Raw genomic sequence first — 18678 nt, forward strand, 5'->3', positions numbered from 1 at the left:
TTCTTTACAAAAAAAAAAAATCTTACTGACCCCAAAATTTTGAGTGTTTTCGGTCCAACTAATTAGCTAGTGAACTAGTTCTCCAGTTAACTTAAGTGGTAAAGTTTGGATTAATAAAAGTGGGACTATTTCAATATGCAGAGTACAAATGTCTTCCGCACTCAGAACTGAAAGTAACTGTTCAGTGGTAATTTGTGGTTTGCCCCATATTTGGGGTAGTAGGTGGTCTAATTTCAGTTTTACTGTTGAAGTGGTCTGTCTGAGAAGCACCGCTGTGTATTCACGAGCATACATGCATGTGGGTGTGTGAGAGTGACTGTAGATTCAACAATAACACTGCAACAGGAAGGCTGATAGCACAAGACTGACAGGTAACACTAACAGAAACAGATACAAAAGATGCACTCGGTCGAAGCAGAGAAGTCATTTGGGCACTAAGAGGAGATAAAGATGGGCAAAACTAAACTGACCTGTTGATAACTTCAATCGCAGTAAATATTAACACGACACATATACTGTAGAGCCAACAAACGATGCTTCCTTCTAAAGAAATTATTTAATATAGACATAAACTTTAATGGGGACCTCTTATGGTTTTTTTACATGTTCATCTTTCTTTAGTGTGTAAAGTTGCTGTTTGAGCATGAAAAAGTTCTGCAAAGTTACAAAGTCCCTCCAGCGGGAGTTATTCTCTATATCAGTGTCACTGTATCTGAACTCCCTGAAACGCCTCCATTGTAGTCTTGAGTCTGACACCGTGTCCCAACTACACGCGACGCGATAAAAAGCATCTTTTCCATGTTAATCAGAGTTTTTGTCCTAACCAGCCACGACGGCGAAACTATTTTAGAAACAGTTTCTATTTTTCTGCGACATCGCGGCTGCACAACAAACACAAAGTGTGGGAATGATAATCTCAGGCACTGTTTATGTGCTTTATTTAATGTTAAAAGTGTGTCATGTGACTTTGAATATCATTTAGTGCTCCAGCTTTGAGCTGTAAAAGCAACAATGGATAATTCACCTCAGATCTTGAAATTAAACAAATGGAAACAAGAACGTTCAAACTGTGAACAAACAAGTGTATTCTTTGACTAAGATTGTTTTAGTAACTCAGTAGCCTATGTATTTGAATAATGTTTAAATGGTGTAATATTTGTGAATTTGATTATGTAGCTACTTATCCATTTTCTTTTGCGATTGCTGTCAAGATTACTCTCTGGTGCTGTGCACTCGCTGCGAGACTCCGCCCACACACTGTTCTGATTGGCTGTGCATTTGCCGCAAGACTCCGCCCACACGCTGTTCTGATTGGCTGTGGGTTTTGATTGATTTTTACGCATCTCGCAGTCTCGAGTCTAGTGACTAGACTCCCTAGTCTAGTGGTTGGTCTAGATAAGACAAATTGTTGCGGGAATCTTAACGCATTGCGTCTGGTTAGGATACGGTGTGATCCGGCAAAACTGATGGCATAGTAAAGGGCCGTTCACACCAAGGACGATAACTATAAAGATAACGATAAAGATAACTATATATGCGTCAACACCAACGACCGATAACGGTCTTTTTATTCTAAGCACACGATGTCATCTGTCATTTTAAATGCGCGAGACCTTTAAATTAGAATGGATTCTGATTGGCTGTCAGTGTTTTATCGTTCGACAGCTGGGAAAAAATCTTTCTGAAAGTGATCCCAACGATATCGTTCCTCATATCTTTATCATTATAGTTGTGGTGTGAACTCTGTTATTCTTTAATATGGAGAACGATTTTTAGAATTATATCTTTATCGTTATCTTTATAGTTATCGTCCTTGGTGTGAACGGCCCTTTAGTGTAATTACAGTAGTGTTTACAATCATAGACATATGTTATCATAGACACCTCAGCGTAAGGAGCGTTACATTTCTGACACACGCTCTAAGCAGTGGACGGGGCTGGCTGACCAATCAGATCAGACCGTGCTATTCGGAAGGCAGGTTTTAAAAAAAAGGTTTTTTTTAACATAAAATTATGTATTCTTGTTGACAGCATGAACAAAATCATGAAACTGTAAATGAGCATAATACAATATGGAGCATAATACAATATGGAGCATAATAAAATATGTTGTATAATAAAATATGTACATTCTTCAAATAAAAGTATGTAATATGTGTGTAAAGTGTACATGTATTGCACTTACCTGTATAATGCTCCACCAGCTGCTGGACGGTATCAAACTGTGTCCTTGTTGTGATGTAATAACCGCCATTGTCCAGCTTCCTAATCTTATAGTGCTTGACATGTTCGCCCTTCGCATCATCCCAGTCTCTGATGGACAGAGAGTATGCTCCTAAAAAGAGGAGAACAGATGCGTTTAAACACATTTTCAAAGGTTTGAACATCCTTCTGTTTTTAAATTGGTTGGCGAGATGAATTCAGTGGATATCAAACCAATTTTTAATAATGAAAGAATAATGCACTAAATAATGCATTGGCATTTATGTATTTTCGTGTCATCTGGGAAATTATGAAAATAACCTGCATTACAGAACATCCACTGTATTGAACTCCAACACATTTTTTTCAGTTGTTCCTCGCATGTTCCTTTCTTTGTACTTTTTCAATGGCACTTTAAAAGAAGTGATGTATGCAAAATGTTTTTTGATGCAAAATGTAGGCTATCAATGTTAATGCATGTGATTAAACTGTTTTAAATTATTGTTAACATAAGATGTTGTTTGTTTTTTGATAATTGCATTTACTTTGTCCTCTGGTTAAAGAAGACTGATTGTAGTAAAAAAAAAAGAGAAAAGTGACCATTCAAAAGTTTGGGGTCGGTAAGATTTTTTAAATGTTTTGAAATAAATGTTTTAAAAAACATAATAGACTAAGTGCAATAAGTTTAGTGTTGTCAAAAATATAGATTTTTCGATACATATTGATACCAAAATATCTGAAACACTTCAAATACTCATTTTCCGCAGAATAGATACATGATATCAGCTGCGCTTTCTCACTCTCTCATCTTGACACACCAACCCGCCTCTCCTCACTCACTCGTTTCATTTGCTCTGGATGAACATTGCTGGTGTTAAAGGGCTTGAATTTCAGCGTGGTATTGCACATAATTTTACACATTCCCGCAGATTTTGTGCTCAAAGTGCGCGTGTAAAGCAGCCTCTCAGTACTAAATTGAGTAAAAACTAAAACTTTATCGCTGCTTATTGCGCATAAACAGTCAAACACACACAAAATAATGTCAAAATGCCGGTCTTAGTGAGTGTTCACGTAAACAGTCCTCATGTTTTAAAGGATTAGGCTAGTTCACTTAAAAAAAAAAAATCCTGATAATTTACTCCAATGTCATCCAAGATGTACATGTCTTTCTTTCTTTAGTCGAAAAGAAATTAAGGTTTTTGAGAAAAACATTCCAGGATTTTTCTCCATTTAATGGACTTCAATGGCAACCATCTATCCCAATGTTCAAAGAAGGTTCAAATGTCCGTCTCAATGCAGCTTTAAAGTCTTGACACGATCCCAGTCAAGAAATAAGGGTCTTATCCAGCGAAACGATCAGTTATTTTCACACACAAAAAATAAATAAATATATACTTTTTAACCACAAATGCCCGTCGTGTACCATCTCTGAGATGCATTACGTCATCACGTTGGAAAGGTCACGCGTCACGTCATCTATCCAAGTTATTTGTCTGTGTACTCTGGTTCAAAAAGGTAGGAGAGGGCGAAAAACTCCATCTCTTTTTCTTTTTTTTCATGACCTTTCCAACGTGATGACATCTCAGAGATGGTACAAGACGGGCATTTGTGGTTAAAAGTATATATATTTTTTTGAAAATGACCGATCGTTTTGCTAGATAAGGCCCTTATTTCTCGACTGGGATCGTGTCGAGACTTTGAAGCTTCATTGAGACGGACATTTGAACCTTCTTTGAACATTGGGATAGATGGTTGCCATTGAAGTCCATTAAATGGAGAAAAATCCTGGAATGTTTTCCTCAAAAACCTTAATTTCTTTTCGACTGAAGAAAGAAAGACATGGACATCTTTGATGGCATCGGGGTGAAATTAAATTATCGGTAAATGTTTTTTTGAAAGTGAACGAATCCTTTAAGTGAACGTGAAGTTGAGAAAGAAAACGCGTGTAACAGTATAATGGATCCGTGCGTCAGCAGATTTTATGAGATAAAATAAAAAATATCTATATGGCAGTTTTTCCACATGGTATCGATGTCAAAATTGTGGCCAGTGAAAATGTTGAGTGGCTAGAAACTTTGAAAAACCACTAGCCACAAGTGGCAAGTTAGCAAAAACGTTAAGGTCAAGCCCTGCTTCCTGAATAAAAGTATTATTAATCAAACATTTGAACAGTGTATATGGACATATATTTCCCTACTTACACAAATATATTTTTTCTTCCTTCAAAAAAGAAACAAAATTAGATTAATCACAATTCTACATAATATCATAACACTACAAATATGTTTTTGATTGACAGTCTTAATTTTAAAGCACTAGTAGTCCTTACTGAAAGCGAAATGTAAATATACAGTATGTATTGCTAAATTTAAAATTGAAGTACCTTTCGTTGTCTCGCTCTCACGTATTAGGAACGTCCCTCTAGGGTTAGTTTGTGCCAACAACTGTCGTTCGGCATCTTTCCGGCCCATCTTCCCAAAATACCACCTGCAATGACCAAAAAAAGTGTATTTTAAAATGTATAATGTGATTGTAACTTGATAAAAGGAGATGTTTATGTGTAACTCACTCCTCGGCTTGTATGGAGTCCACAGGGGCCACATAGTTACTGGGAATGTACCCAGACTTCCCCGTGTCCAGTGAACGAGCCTCCCACCAGTCGCCCTCGCTGTGAGCAAGGGACGGAGAGAGGGAGAGAGGGAGAGAGAGAGAGAGAGAGAGAGAGAGAGAGAGAGAGAGAGAGAGAGAGAGAGAGGGCGAGAAAGAGAGAGGGCGAGAAAGAGAGAGAGAGCGAGAGAGAGAGCGAGAGAGAGAGAGGGCGAGAGAGAGAGAGAGAGAGGGCGAGAGAGAGAGAGAGGGCGAGAGAGAGGGCGAGAGAGAGGGCGAGAGAGAGAGAGAGGGCGAGAGAGAGAGAGAGAGAGGGTGAGAGAGGGCGAGAGAGGGCGAGAGAGAGAGAGAGGGCGAGAGAGAGAGAGAGGGCGAGAGAGAGAGAGAGCGAGAGAGAGAGCGAGAGAGAGAGAGGGCGAGAGAGAGAGAGAGAGAGGGCGAGAGAGAGAGAGAGGGCGAGAGAGAGGGCGAGAGAGAGAGAGAGGGCGAGAGAGAGAGAGAGAGAGGGTGAGAGAGGGCGAGAGAGGGCGAGAGAGAGAGAGAGGGCGAGAGAGAGAGAGAGAGAGAGAGAGGGCGAGAGAGAGAGAGAGGGCGAGAGAGAGAGAGAGGGCGAGAGAGAGAGAGAGGGCGAGAGAGGGCGAGAGAGAGAGAGAGGGCGAGAGAGAGAGAGAGAGAGAGAGAGAGAGAGAGAGAGATAGAGAGAGAGAGAGAGAGAGAGAGAGAGAGAGAGAGGGCGAAAGAGGGGGCGAGGGAGAGAGAGAGAGAGAGAGAGAGAGAGGGCGAGAGAGAGAGAGGAAGAGAGGAAATGAGACAGAAAGAGGGACAAGAGGAGCCACAGAGAGAGAGAAGCAAGGGGAAAGGAGGAAGATATGGTTAGTGTGTGTGGTAAAAAAAAAGACCGTGTGAATCTTTCTCTCACTGTCCTGCTTTGAACTCACGTGTTGTTGATAATGTGGAACTTTTCTCCTTTCTGGAAACTCAGGTCGTCCTCTGTACGGGCATCATAGTCATAGAGGGCTATAAAGAGCGTTACACCTCCTCCTGAACAAACACACAAGCATTAGTTTTCAGTAAGGGAAGTAACGTTATCAGCATTATGAAACACTGAAACACACGTTACACACCTGTGATGGCAGCTGGGCGGGACAAGGGAGCAGGCATTGCGTTTGAGAAATCATTGAAGTTCGGGATCAACCCCGTTGATGGGTTAAAAGTCGGGTCGGGGATGTATCGGGAGGGTTCTAGTGACTGGATCCCATTGTCACACGAGTTCGACACAGCTTTACTGGCCTTCCTCTGCTTACAGCAAGCACAGCCCATAATATTCGATATTTTCAAAGCACACAGCTCATCACCCTGGAAACAGAGCTTCTTCCCATAGAAACAAGATAAAGGGGAATTAATTTGACAGTAGTATCTAGTAAGCTATTTGAGATCTAATGCAATGACATTTGTGTTTTTAAGGTGTGACTTAAGTTAGGGCTGCACGATTTGGAGGAACAAAATAAATAAAAATTATGATTGTAATATGATTTAAAAAGGCTCCAATATATATATATATCAATATGACTAATAATTAGAAAATTAGAAAATAAAATTATACAAAATAACAAAAATAGTCATTCATTGTTTGTTCACAGTGCAATAATTAATGTTAACAAATACCACTTTTGATTTTAATAATGTATTAGTAAATGTTAAAATTAACATTAAATAAGATTAATAAATGCTGTAGAAGTATTCTTTAATCTAAGTTCATTTTAACTAAAGTAGTTAACTGATATAAACTAATGAAACCTTTTTCAATGAAAAAGGGCTTTTTAAGTTTTTTAATGAAACTTGTAAAGTTTTACCAAAATGATTATATTATATGTATTATATCATATATAATAATAATTATAATAATTATTAATTTATCTCAATAAATATATTAGACAAATAAAAAAAAGTAAAGTTTTACCAAAATGATTATATATTATATGTATTATATCATATATAATAATAACAATAATTATAATAATTATTACTTTATCTCAATAAATATATTAGACAAATAAAAAAATTTAATCCATTAATATTTCACTGTAAATAATAGTTTCAAAATTATTTTATAATAACAATCATTTTATTTTACAGTACAATTACAGTACTAATACTTATGGCTCTTAATTCCTTTGCTATTAAACGTTAAACCATTGAGCTTTTTTTCCAGTGGAAACCACAGAGAGACCTTTCAGCTTCTCTTTTGTTGACAATGGCAGGTTTATAATTGCTTCTCATCACAAGTTTGTGAAGATGATGTTCCTGAACGCATGTTGTGTTCCCAAACGTACGTCATAAGCGACGCAAACTCAGAGATGAGATCGTGTGGAGCATCATTTGATCAATTTACAGTAAACCGAGCCGCTGAAAACACTGGATGTTTGAGTGTAAAAGAACACCGTGAGAAAGAAAAAAAGCACATATTTATTTCATTAAACTGCAGTCTTTGCGATTAGATACCAGCACTGAGCTATATCATGATTTTGACTAATCGTAAAGCCCCAGCTTAAGTGTTCAGATTGATTTTGTGCTCTCTGTATGATGAAGATGGCATTTAATTAATGGAGTGTGTCCATGTTGAGAGGTTTCTCTACTTTGTTCCTCTCAGTAAGTGTGTAAATGTAATGAAGTAGCTATTTGTGTATAAATCAACATTATCAGATTTGCGTCTCACCAGATCCTCAGATCAGCTTTCCATACACACCAACATCCTGGGAAAAAAAGACAGAGAGAGAGAGAGAGAGAGAGATAAAGAAATATAATTATAAGTAACGGACAGAAAGAAAGTGAAATGACTTTATATTTTGTGACTTAACACTTTTTTCGCGCTACTTCCTCTTACTTTCCTGTCTAGAGAAAGGGAAGTTCACAGTTAAAATTCCCCTTAAAAATGTACGTGTGTGCGCAATGTCCACTCTTTGGCTGAATAAAGCCATGTCCTGTATTTCTATCTGACTGACCATCAGTGGATCAACAGGATGCCAGTTTAGCGAGTGTTTCCTGTCCGGCCCACTAAAGCCTCCCCCTCGTTTCCTGCTGAGAGAGAGAGAGGGTCCAGCTGCAAAGGGGACACACATCCACAACACGTATCGCTCCACCCCTCCGACAATCTGTTTTCTTTCTGCCACATTTCAAAACTTACTCCAAGATACACATAAACATCCCAAAAGAAGATTTCACTGAGCAAACACACACACACACACACACACACTTGCAAATGCGACGAAGTCACCACGCTTAACGCATCAACAACCATCACAAGCTTTGCTTTACAATAGGTGTGTATCATTTTGCTGGAGAAAACAATACACTCCACCACCCATGCTTATTGTTTCCATTTTTATCATGTCTCTTCAGGAATTTCCCATGAATCTGAATCTGTTGCTCCGTTCATATCGCCGGCCCAATCTATGAAGAATTACATCAAATAAATGATATGAAACAATGTTGAATTAAAAACAAAGGCTTGTGCTCATATTTCATATTTGTGTGTGTAATCTGATTTGCGCTGATGTAATATAGTCTAGAAATGGACTGCAAATGTTGAATTGAAAGCTTGTAGGAAAGGCCTGAACAAATAATGGTCTCATTAAACAGCCGAACACAAAAGAGAATAGTTGTTGACACAAGTGAATAAAAGCAAATGAGTGTATGAAAAACAAGTCAAGTCACCTTCATTTATATAGCGCTTTTATCACTGATAATAAAGTAATATAGTTGTTTGGGCTTTACAGCAGCTCTAGGATAAAGTAATGTCCAGCTAGGGCTGTAAACGATTAATCGAATCCAAAATAAAAGTGTGTGTTTACATAATATATGTGTGTGTATTGTGTATAATTATTTTGTATATATAAATACACACACATGCATGTAAATATTTAAGAAAAATGTGTTATTTATATATAAAATAGTTATATTTATATATAATATAAATCATATAAAAATATATATGCATATATATTTCTCAAATATATACATGCACGTGTTTGTATTTATATATATATATAAAATAATTATACACAATACACACACAGATATTATGTAAACAAACTTTTATTTTGGATTCTACAGCCCTGTTAGTTTTGATCGATTCACTTCCATTGCAAAAGATCATTAGTTATTAACTTACACGACACCGTTCTAACAGAAAACCCTTGACGCGCTCATTCGCACGACAACAGTGCCTGGTGAATGAAAGCAATGCAATTATTGCATATTATTGCAAATCGATCTATCAAAACATTACAATATTCAAAATTCAGCCGCCCGGTTATTGACACATAAAACTGCTCGTCAACATATATCCCCGGTACTCTATGACTTGCATTGGCTGCCTATACAAACATGTATTGAATTCAAAACACTGGTTTTAACGTATATAGCTATTCATGGGACGGGCCGTGCCTACCTCTGCAGTTTAGTTACCTCTCATATTCCAGCTCGCTCTCTACGCTCGTCTAGGTCAAGCATCCTTCGGCAGCCTCGATATAAAGTAAAGTCTATGGGTGGTCGAGCATCGTCTCAGCAACACGTCTATGGTATGCTCTACCATCGGTTTAAAGTTTTAACAATTCTTTAAAGACACCTATTTAGAGCTGCTTATTGTAACCGAATGTGTTTGTTTTATTGTATTTTATTGTTGTTATTCTCTTTTTGTATATCGTAGCGCTTTGATTTTAAAGAAAAGTGCGTTAGAAATAAAATGCATTATTATTATTATTATTGCTCGAGAACGCATACCTTGAAATAGGTTTATTTATTATAATTAGGAAAGTCATTGACTGCATTGAAACTTTTCTATTTTGCCGTGACGTCAAGTCAGAGACTTGGAGTTTTGATTGGTTTGTATGTGAATAAGCCAAATAAACTATAGAGATGCACTTTGTGGTGAACACTTGCACTTTCTTTAGATTGCTCTACTGACTCTTTAATATGACAACAAAAATAAATTGCTCTTTCCGAGCTCGGGAGACCTAATGAGGCTCTAAATTATCTTTTATTTAAATATCGATGTGGTCTCTTCTAAAACGAACAAATAAAAACAGAAACAAATGAGAGAGTGTATAGCTAGGCTATATAATCAAGATGCATTGCAGCATTTAAAATAATTTAATTAATATTCAAATCTCTGACATTCAGGCTCATATTTGGTTCAGTTGCGTTGTTCGATTATTACAGAAATCTCTTTTCAGAATTTTTGGCCGAATTATGGTATGTTTAACCATCAACCCTCAAACAAAATGTGCAAAATTTGTACCTTTAGGGACACAACACCTTGTCACTTTCTACCTCATTTACTCTTAAGAGGTTTATAGTAGTACCTTAAAGACAGATATTACTACTTCAAGGTACTAATGTACTAATTTTAGGGCTAGATAAAGTACAAAGTTGTTCCAAAAGGTCCACTTTTTTACCGACTATACTAATGGTAGGTGTTAACCACAGTAGCTAGGTAAAAGTTTAAGAGAACTCACTGTGTTATTGAGGCATTTCTCTTTTTATCACCACACCACAAACGTTATGCAAACAGGCAGGCACTTGCATCTATCTGCCACAGGTACATTGTTATAGATGTGAAGATTGAGATCTGCTCTCAGCTGCAGAGATAAGCAGTTGTGGGAAATACATAAGAAGTGTGACCGCTGACCGGTACCGAGAAAGGTTGCATGCATGCAGAACTATGTATCCGAAATCGCATACTTCCCTACTATATAGTAGGCGAAAATTAAACCGTGTGTCACAAAAAAATTCACAGTTCTCATAAAAGAGTTGGCAACAAGTACCCGGATAACCTACTACTTCCGGTGAGACTCTGAAGTGTGCACACGATGGACACTTTACTATCCCATGAGGCCACGGGAGAGGATTTGTGAATGGCAGTGAAGTGACGCGTAGGCCTGTCACGATAAATACTTTTTGTTGTGCGATATATTGTCGCAGAAGTAATTGCGATAAACGATATTATTGTCATTTTAAGACCATTTTATGCCACTGAATATATAATCATAATATAACAGCATAATAATCCAAGTAAGCCTACACACTTTTTAATTCTTTAGACAACAGCCTTTTAATTCTTTAAATCATGGAAAATATCCTGAATAAAAAAACTTGAATAAATTCTAAACAAATATTTTCCTAACCCCTTATATTGGCGTACACACATTTAAAACAGTAATATCCTATACTAAACCTAAACTAATCTTGACAAACTATATTTCATTTGAAAGCTTACAATCTCTAGTTTACATATTGACTGATTTTCAAAATAAATCACAGAGGAGCCGTAATTTATCAATTTGCAACAAGAATATTTTCATACTCCTAAGGCATGTTCAGACCTTTATTTTGAAATAGTGATGAACATGAAAAATCATGAAAGAATGGTAGAAACCTCAGTTTGTTTTTATGCCAAGAGTTCAAAAGATAGCATCCATTCAATTATTTTAGAAAAAAAGGTCTGAAAAAGTTTTAAATATAAAGAAAAAAATAAAAGATTCAGCATTTGTGATGCATGTGGCAGCGAGCTATAATGCACATACGTGATCTTTTGTGTTTCTTAGAGGTTTAATGCATTTCAAAATCTGCCAAACTTCCAACACTACTTCTGAATAGGATGTCTACTTCATAAATTGTGTGAAAATTGTAAAAATAATGGTTCAGATCACTCAAACAACATATGGAAATGGAGGCGCCCTTATATGGGCAGTAATGTCAACTAGTGGAAAAGTGTGGTACTGCGCCCAAACACAATCTCACTGAAAGCTTATTTTTTTAGATCTCAACCTAAAATTTGAAACACAACACGATTGTTGGCTTTGATTTTTTTTGCATTTTTCCAGGTTTTGAAAATATATATTTTATATAAAATATGAATAATTACATTTTTAACATTATACATTTTCATAAACTCAAAAAACTTCTATAACTTTTTTTCTGTTTAACTTTCTTAATTTATTTCAGTTCTACAAAAATATGCCAAATGTCTTCTTTAAAACAAGACCAATCTTACATCTATATTCCAAAGCATTCTTGAATTACAACCATTTAAGTTCGGGATGTGCATTTTCATGTCTATAAAAAAAAAAAAAAGGGGGTGAAAAAAAGTGCACTTTTGCAGAAAAACGGCACTTATGCAGATTTTCTCTGTAAAGGGTGCACACTATTAACACTACTTTTCAGTCAGATGTTCGTGTGAACAAATGCACAGAAGCCTCAACAGGCCATATCTGTTGCTAAAATTATTTTAGTGTGCACCATTTATATTTGCGGCTTTGAAATCGAGTGCAGTTGGACTATGACCTATTCTACTAAACCGTCTGTAGTTGTCAGGAAAAAACTATGAAGCATCAAATGGTGCCTTTTTTTCCACCTGTCGATGACCGCTCTATGAACACAGGCTTTCCCGTGCAACACGGAGAACAGAAAAGAAGACATCAAGATTGGCAAAATGTTGGTGACATTCATTATCATGTAAAAAATATATTGTGCGATAAGTCGATATACAAGTGAAACTGGACAAATTTGAATACCGTGCAAAAGTTAATTAATTTCAGTAATTCAACTTAAAAGATGAAACTAATATATCATACAGACTCATTACATGCAAAGTGAGATATTTCAAGCCTTTATTGTTATAATTTTGATGATTATGGCTTACAGCTTATGAAAACCTTTTCACAATATTCACATTTTTCATAAACTGTAAGCCATAATCATCAAAATTATAACAAATAAATAGGGGTGTAACGATCCCCTCATGTCACGATTCGATACATATCACGATACTGAACTCACTATGCAATATTATTGCGATATTTCAAGACATTTGGTTTATACATTGTGTGTGTAAATGAATAGACTTGGGAGTTGGAAACCCGAAGCACGGGACAATAGAGACACCAGAATAACAATATTCATGATTCTGAAGCTGAAAATTCAGATTTTTTTTTGGACGAATATGCTAGTACTCTTTCACTGACTAGATATATTTAAAATAATGTAGGCCACTTTTTACATGTAACATAACATTTGGTATTATCAGGACCCACACATATTCCCCCATTGCATTATTATACATTATATTCAACATTATATATAGCAGTTTAATGCAGTACTGACACTAAAACGCTGTAAACTTGAATTTTTTCTCACAGTAATTAATTTTTGGTGAACTATCCACAATACATATTGTTGCATTTTTGTATTGTGATATATTGTTACACCCCTACAAATAAAGGCTTGAAATATCTCCCTTTGCATGTAATGAGTCTATATAATATATTAATTTCACCTTTTAAGTTGAATTACTGATGAACTTTTGCACGCTATTCTAATCTTTCGAGTTTCCCCTGTTCTGTATAGTGATTATTGCAACAAGCCTACTGTCGCTGGTAGGTCACATGATAATGAAAAAATGGCGAAAGAAGTACTAGATTACATACACACACTTATATACAGAACATACTTTTTCAGAGATCGTGAAGTAGTTACTTATTCAAAACAAGTACATAAGAGAGTATGCGAGCCTTCGTGTGATCAATTGGCTAACGGTTAATTTCAATTGGAAAGTACACTATAGTTCACTTCACATGAACCATTCCTAGCAAAGAATATAGAAGTAACAAGAGGCGAAACTCCGTTGCAGTTTTGACAACAATCGCTAGATGGCGCTGCGGTCGCGCTGCCGCCATTTTGGACTGAACCAACGGCTTTACCGTTAGAACAACTATACAACTATAGATACAACTATAACTGTACATATGTCTGGAAATTATTGGAACCTTAGAAAACAGTGTTCTGCCATCAACTGCAACAACTACCAGTGTACAACCAATAACTTAGGATTTTTATTCCCCAAAGATACAGAGAGGTAAAGTAGAAAAGGGTTTTATTAACGTTAAAGTGAGCTAACGTCAACGATCACAGGTGCTGTAACGTTAATCTCAGCTAAGTTATCCCATAACCAGTAAACCCAGTAACAGTTTGCTAACGTTATGTATTTGGTCAATATTGAGTTAAGACTCGAAATAGGCTTTTTAAATCGCATATTTTCAGAGGATGAACACCTAACCTGGCAAATGACCGCTTTATTAATTCATTGTTATCACTAAATCCAAACGGAATGTAACGTTAGACCTATGGTGGGTCTTGTTTTAAATTTGCCAGATTATTGTTGAAATGAAATAAATTATGAAAGTGAAACAGAGTTTATTAAAATGTTTAAATGTAAAAATATAGCCTAATATTATTATATAATATTTTAGTCAGGATCTTACATGCGCTTGATGAGGTAGCACACACGCACACTAACGTTAGCACACACACACACGCAAGGTCTCTCGCTCCCTCACCCGGGAGAGTTTGGCTAATTTGCGGGAACTTCCGGGAGACTTGGGATGTCTGTTATAGAGATATTAAAAACTAGAAACTACTATTTAGTTCCCTTAACCGCTTTTGAATTGGAACCGGTATCGTTCAATTCTATGACAGCTGTGTTGCGTTCAGTCCAAGATGGCGGAGCTGCAGCTCTGCGCATGGGTGCGTTTGTTGCAATGGAACGTTCTATTGAGTTTCGCCTCTTGTTACTTCTATACTCTTTGTTCCTAGGTTTGATCATGTGTACACCAACCATTATAAACGTATAGTTCCGGTCCTTGATTGTGATTGGTTGAGGCGCGTTCGAAGCCGTTGTAAATTACTCAACAAACACACACCTGTGACCGCATTACATTAGTGTTACTGCGCAGCTGCCGTTTGTGATTCTTTGTTGCTGCATGTGTTGCTTAGCAACCTCTCTGGAACTACATAGCTTGGCGGAGGAATACATGTGTTAATAACGTTATATTTTTTGTTGCTGGTGTTTATTTTATGAATAAAATGAATATTAAAATGAATATTTTTATGGAATAACCGTTTTATAAAAGCTCCGCTCCACGTCGTGGCTAACAACGCACCTTAGCGTTTATAAATTCACTGTAACACACAGCTTTGCGGGGCTTATTGCTTTATTTTAGGGCTGTCCGTTAAACGCGTTATTAACGGCGTTAACGCAAACCCATGTTAACGGCGTCAATTTTTTTATCGCGAGATTAACGCCTAGCAAACTTTGTACATTTTTTTCACATGCTTTTGCAACAACTAGTAACGTTAATAAAACTACAACACCACACCGGATCTAGCTAGACCAGAAACAAAACAACAGGCGCGCCGCACACACTTGCTTGGGCTTGCGAACCCATAGATGTGCGAACAGGTGTTGTGCCGAATTTTGACCCCCGCCAAATTATTACCCCCCTAGCATTGGTAGGTTTAGGATTGGTTGTGGGGGAGGGGTTGGGATTAGGGGTGGGGTTAGGATTAGGCAATCAGGTACTGACTTCAACGAGGGGGGTAATAATTTGGCAGGGGGTCGAAATTCGGCACAACACCGGCCAAAGAGAGGACGAGAAGCGCAGCGCCGAGCCGCGTCTAGGACAACTCGTATCGCACTCAGTTTATGGCCAGCAATAAAAACGCAGAATGGCGCCGCCGGTGTGTGTAACTTACACTGAGAGAATAATGTGTTCGAATTTTAAATACGCGGCGCTGCGCTTCTCGTCCAGTGTGCGACCCCCTTTAACGTTACGTTTTGAGAGGATGAATGATGAGCGCGAGACGCCAAAATGGATGCCAATAAGATTCTGAATGGAAAGATTACTTTTAAAAAGATGCCAAATGGTTTAGTTGACAAGACCAAAGTGATCTGTGTGTTGTGTCGTTGTGAACTGAGCTATCATCGCAGCACGTCCAGTCTAAATACCACTTGATGGTCAAGCACACACACACAGCTGATGTGTTTCTACACCCACTCGTCAACATCAGTAACGTCACCTCGTCAGTATTTCTTTCACCCTTTTATTGATGGACAGTGTTACATTGTGTGAGAGATTATTTGCTCCAAGTGAGAATGTTAGTGTGAAATTGAACACAGTATATGCCAATGTTGTTTTCAATGAAAAACATTTGCACAAAGCAAGCTGATCAACTTTTCCATGTTGATAAGAGCATTAAACTTAGAAAAAAATAATGGGACAAAAAGAAATCAAGAGACATTTAGAATAGATAAAAATGTGCGATTAATCGCGAGTTAACTATGACAAAATTTGGAACATTTTAATTTTTTTTTACTTTCTTATGACCTCTGAAGTCAAACGGACTTGGGTCAGCACTGAAAGCTAGTGTGAAACTGGCCTTCATTGTATTTTACTGTCAGTAAAATACAGTGTACGATCTCTTCAGAACTTCTAGCAGAGACACATTCGATTTCGAGAATAAAGAGACTTCTCAATTTGCTCTCTGTTCGATCTCAGAGAAGGAGAAACAGTTGAGATAATAAAGAGGAAGCCACATGTCTCTTCTTTTGCTTCTCTTGCTCTCCGATCCACATTTTAACAGAAGAGACGAGTCTACTTTCGGTGTTTAAATATATTCTAAACCAGAAAACACAGACCACACTTTTTTCTAAAAGAGGTTTGACACGTTCACATGCATGAAGAGCGTTAGCACCATCAATCACACGTTTACTAACTGAACGTAATGACAACCTCTTGCTCTGCCACAGAAAGTTAGCCTTGCTACAGTTAAAAAAAGAGGACTTTAAAAGGCTTTTAAACTCTCTAAAGCCAATAATCATCTAAATTATTTTCAATAAATGCATGAAAAAAGGATATAACTACACAAACTTTTGTAATGACAACAACTAATGACGTCTTGTTCTGCCACAGAAAGTTAGCCTTGCTACAGTTGAAAAAGAGGACTTTAAAAGCCTTTTAAACTCTCTAAAGCCAATAATAATCTAAATTATTTTTGATAAATACATGAAAAAAGGATATAACAAACTTTTGTAATGACAACTAATGATGTCTTGTTCTGCCACAGAAAGTTAGCCTTGCTACAGTTGAAAAAGAGGACTTTAAAAGCCTTTTAAACTCTCTAAACCCTATAATCATCTCGATAAATGCATGAAAAAAGGCTATAACTACACAAACTATACAATGAAATGCATATGACTGACCAAACAATAAGAGTAATTTAGACTCGGAAGTTTGTGAAAACGTTAATAATGTAAAAGCACTCAAGGCTGCACATTGACAAGCTCAATAAGTGTCTAAATGTGTCCTCACCAACCGTAGCGTTCACAGCTGTGACGATAAGAGGAAGTTGCATTTGAGGGTTTGAGGGCTTTACCAACAGCAAATGCAGAAGACCATCTAGTCTGCCAACAGAGCAAAGAAGACCATAATCCGATCACAACCGAAGCATGTATCCAGGTCGTTCTGTAGCACTGCTGTGGCTTGTGGACGGAGGGAGATGCTTCTAGTACTACGATTATATCTGCATGCGAAGGAAGATGGTGAGAAATTGCGTCCAGACGAAGATGTTAAGCAATTGCGGAGGTCACTGTAAATGATGAAATTCATCGGTTCACACTGACACCTTGCAACACACTTCAGTCTCAGACGCGTTTCCTCTGAAGTTTTCAGTGGATAAGATTAAAAAAAAATATCAAAAGAGGCAAAGCACAAACACACAAAACAAAAAGGCTGATACACAATTCAGTAAATATCAGATATATTAAGCTAAAGACAGTTATTTCCTCTGTTTTTACATCTAGATAACTTTTTCTGTCGTCAAACACGCCCTTAAAAACCCCTCGACTGTCACCGTCCCGCCTACGTTTACTTCACTATATTACAATTAAATCCTAATCTAATCATGACAAACTATATATCGTTGGAAAGGTCTAAGACTCCTAAATAGATATTTTATCACTGTTTTTTTGTTACGAATTATGTAGGAACAGTAATAGATGAATTTATGACAAGAGTGCACCACAAAAAAAAACTTAAAATCTTATATCAATTATTAAAATTAAAAACTTTGGTTTTCATGCTAAAAGTTCATAATAAAACATTTAATCTAGTATGTCAATACAAAATTATAAAATAATATTATCTTCTAAAAAATATAATATATATATATATATTATCCTCTAAAGTATAATATATATATATATTATCCTCTAAAATATAATATTTTTTAATCGCCTTTTTTTATTACATCACATATTTTAGTAGTTATCATAAAATTAGGTATCATTTGAAAGCTTACGAACTCAGAATTCATCCTGTGAAAACAGTTTTGAAATTGGACGTTACGTTACCATAGAAACGGTACTCTAAATTCTTTTATCTGGCTCCTCCCCTTTTGGGCATCACATATTGGGCATCAGACCTTTCTGACACATATTGTCAGAAAGGTCTGAGTCTCAAGGTTCCATATTTTGTGACAGAAGTGATATTTGGACAGAAATGTATTAATTTGTTACAGCAGAATGCATACAATTAAATTCAATGGAAAGTATATCACCCGGTGGCTTTTTTTGGTATTACGCCTAAACAAAATCTCATGGGAACTTACATTTTTGTGATATCAACTTCAAATTTGGAACACAACTTGGTTAGATATATGGCTTTGATTTTATAGTAAACAAATATTTTGTAAAATATATATTTTATATAAAAGAAAAAAAATTAAGTACAGTATATTTTTATTTACTGTACATTTAAACTTCCATAACTTTTTCATACTTTAACTTTAACTTCAGCAATAATCTGCTGAGTGTTTTCTTTAAAACAAGACCAAACTTGGGTCTATTTTCCAAAGCATTCTTGAATTACTTACAACCATTTAAGTTTGAATAGTGCATTTTAATATCCATTCTCAAAAAGGTGGGTGACAGTTAAAGGGTTAAATTTAATCATTACAAGCACTAATAATTAAACAC

The 18678-nt window shown here is 36.5% G+C and overlaps 1 protein-coding gene across 17 annotated transcripts in view; it reads right to left on the reverse strand.

Moving 5' to 3' along the window:
- yrk (Yes-related kinase) overlaps positions 1-18678 on the reverse strand; it is a 33366-nt gene that overhangs the window by 10708 nt on the left and 3980 nt on the right. For 5 of the 17 annotated variants that reach the window (XM_079590957.1, XM_079590958.1, XM_079590963.1 and 2 more), the window contains exons 2-7: positions 7525-7561; positions 5933-6176; positions 5747-5849; positions 4771-4869; positions 4585-4688; positions 2185-2334 (exon numbers count right to left, since the gene is read on the reverse strand). In XM_079590957.1, coding sequence (XP_079447083.1) covers positions 2185-2334; positions 4585-4688; positions 4771-4869; positions 5747-5849; positions 5933-6128 — 652 coding nt within the window. In that variant the 5' untranslated portion in view covers positions 6129-6176; positions 7525-7561. Of the gene's footprint in view, positions 1-2184; positions 2335-4584; positions 4689-4770; positions 4870-5746; positions 5850-5932; positions 6180-7524; positions 7562-7692; positions 7787-7810; positions 7884-17014; positions 17316-18678 lie in introns of those variants that run through there. The other 12 variants (XM_079590959.1, XM_079590966.1, XM_079590964.1 and 9 more) reach the window with 8 other exon arrangements.

This window comes from Phoxinus phoxinus (assembly GCF_949152265.1).
Source record: "Phoxinus phoxinus genome assembly, chromosome: 19".
Taxonomy (NCBI): Eukaryota; Metazoa; Chordata; class Actinopteri; order Cypriniformes; family Leuciscidae; genus Phoxinus; species Phoxinus phoxinus.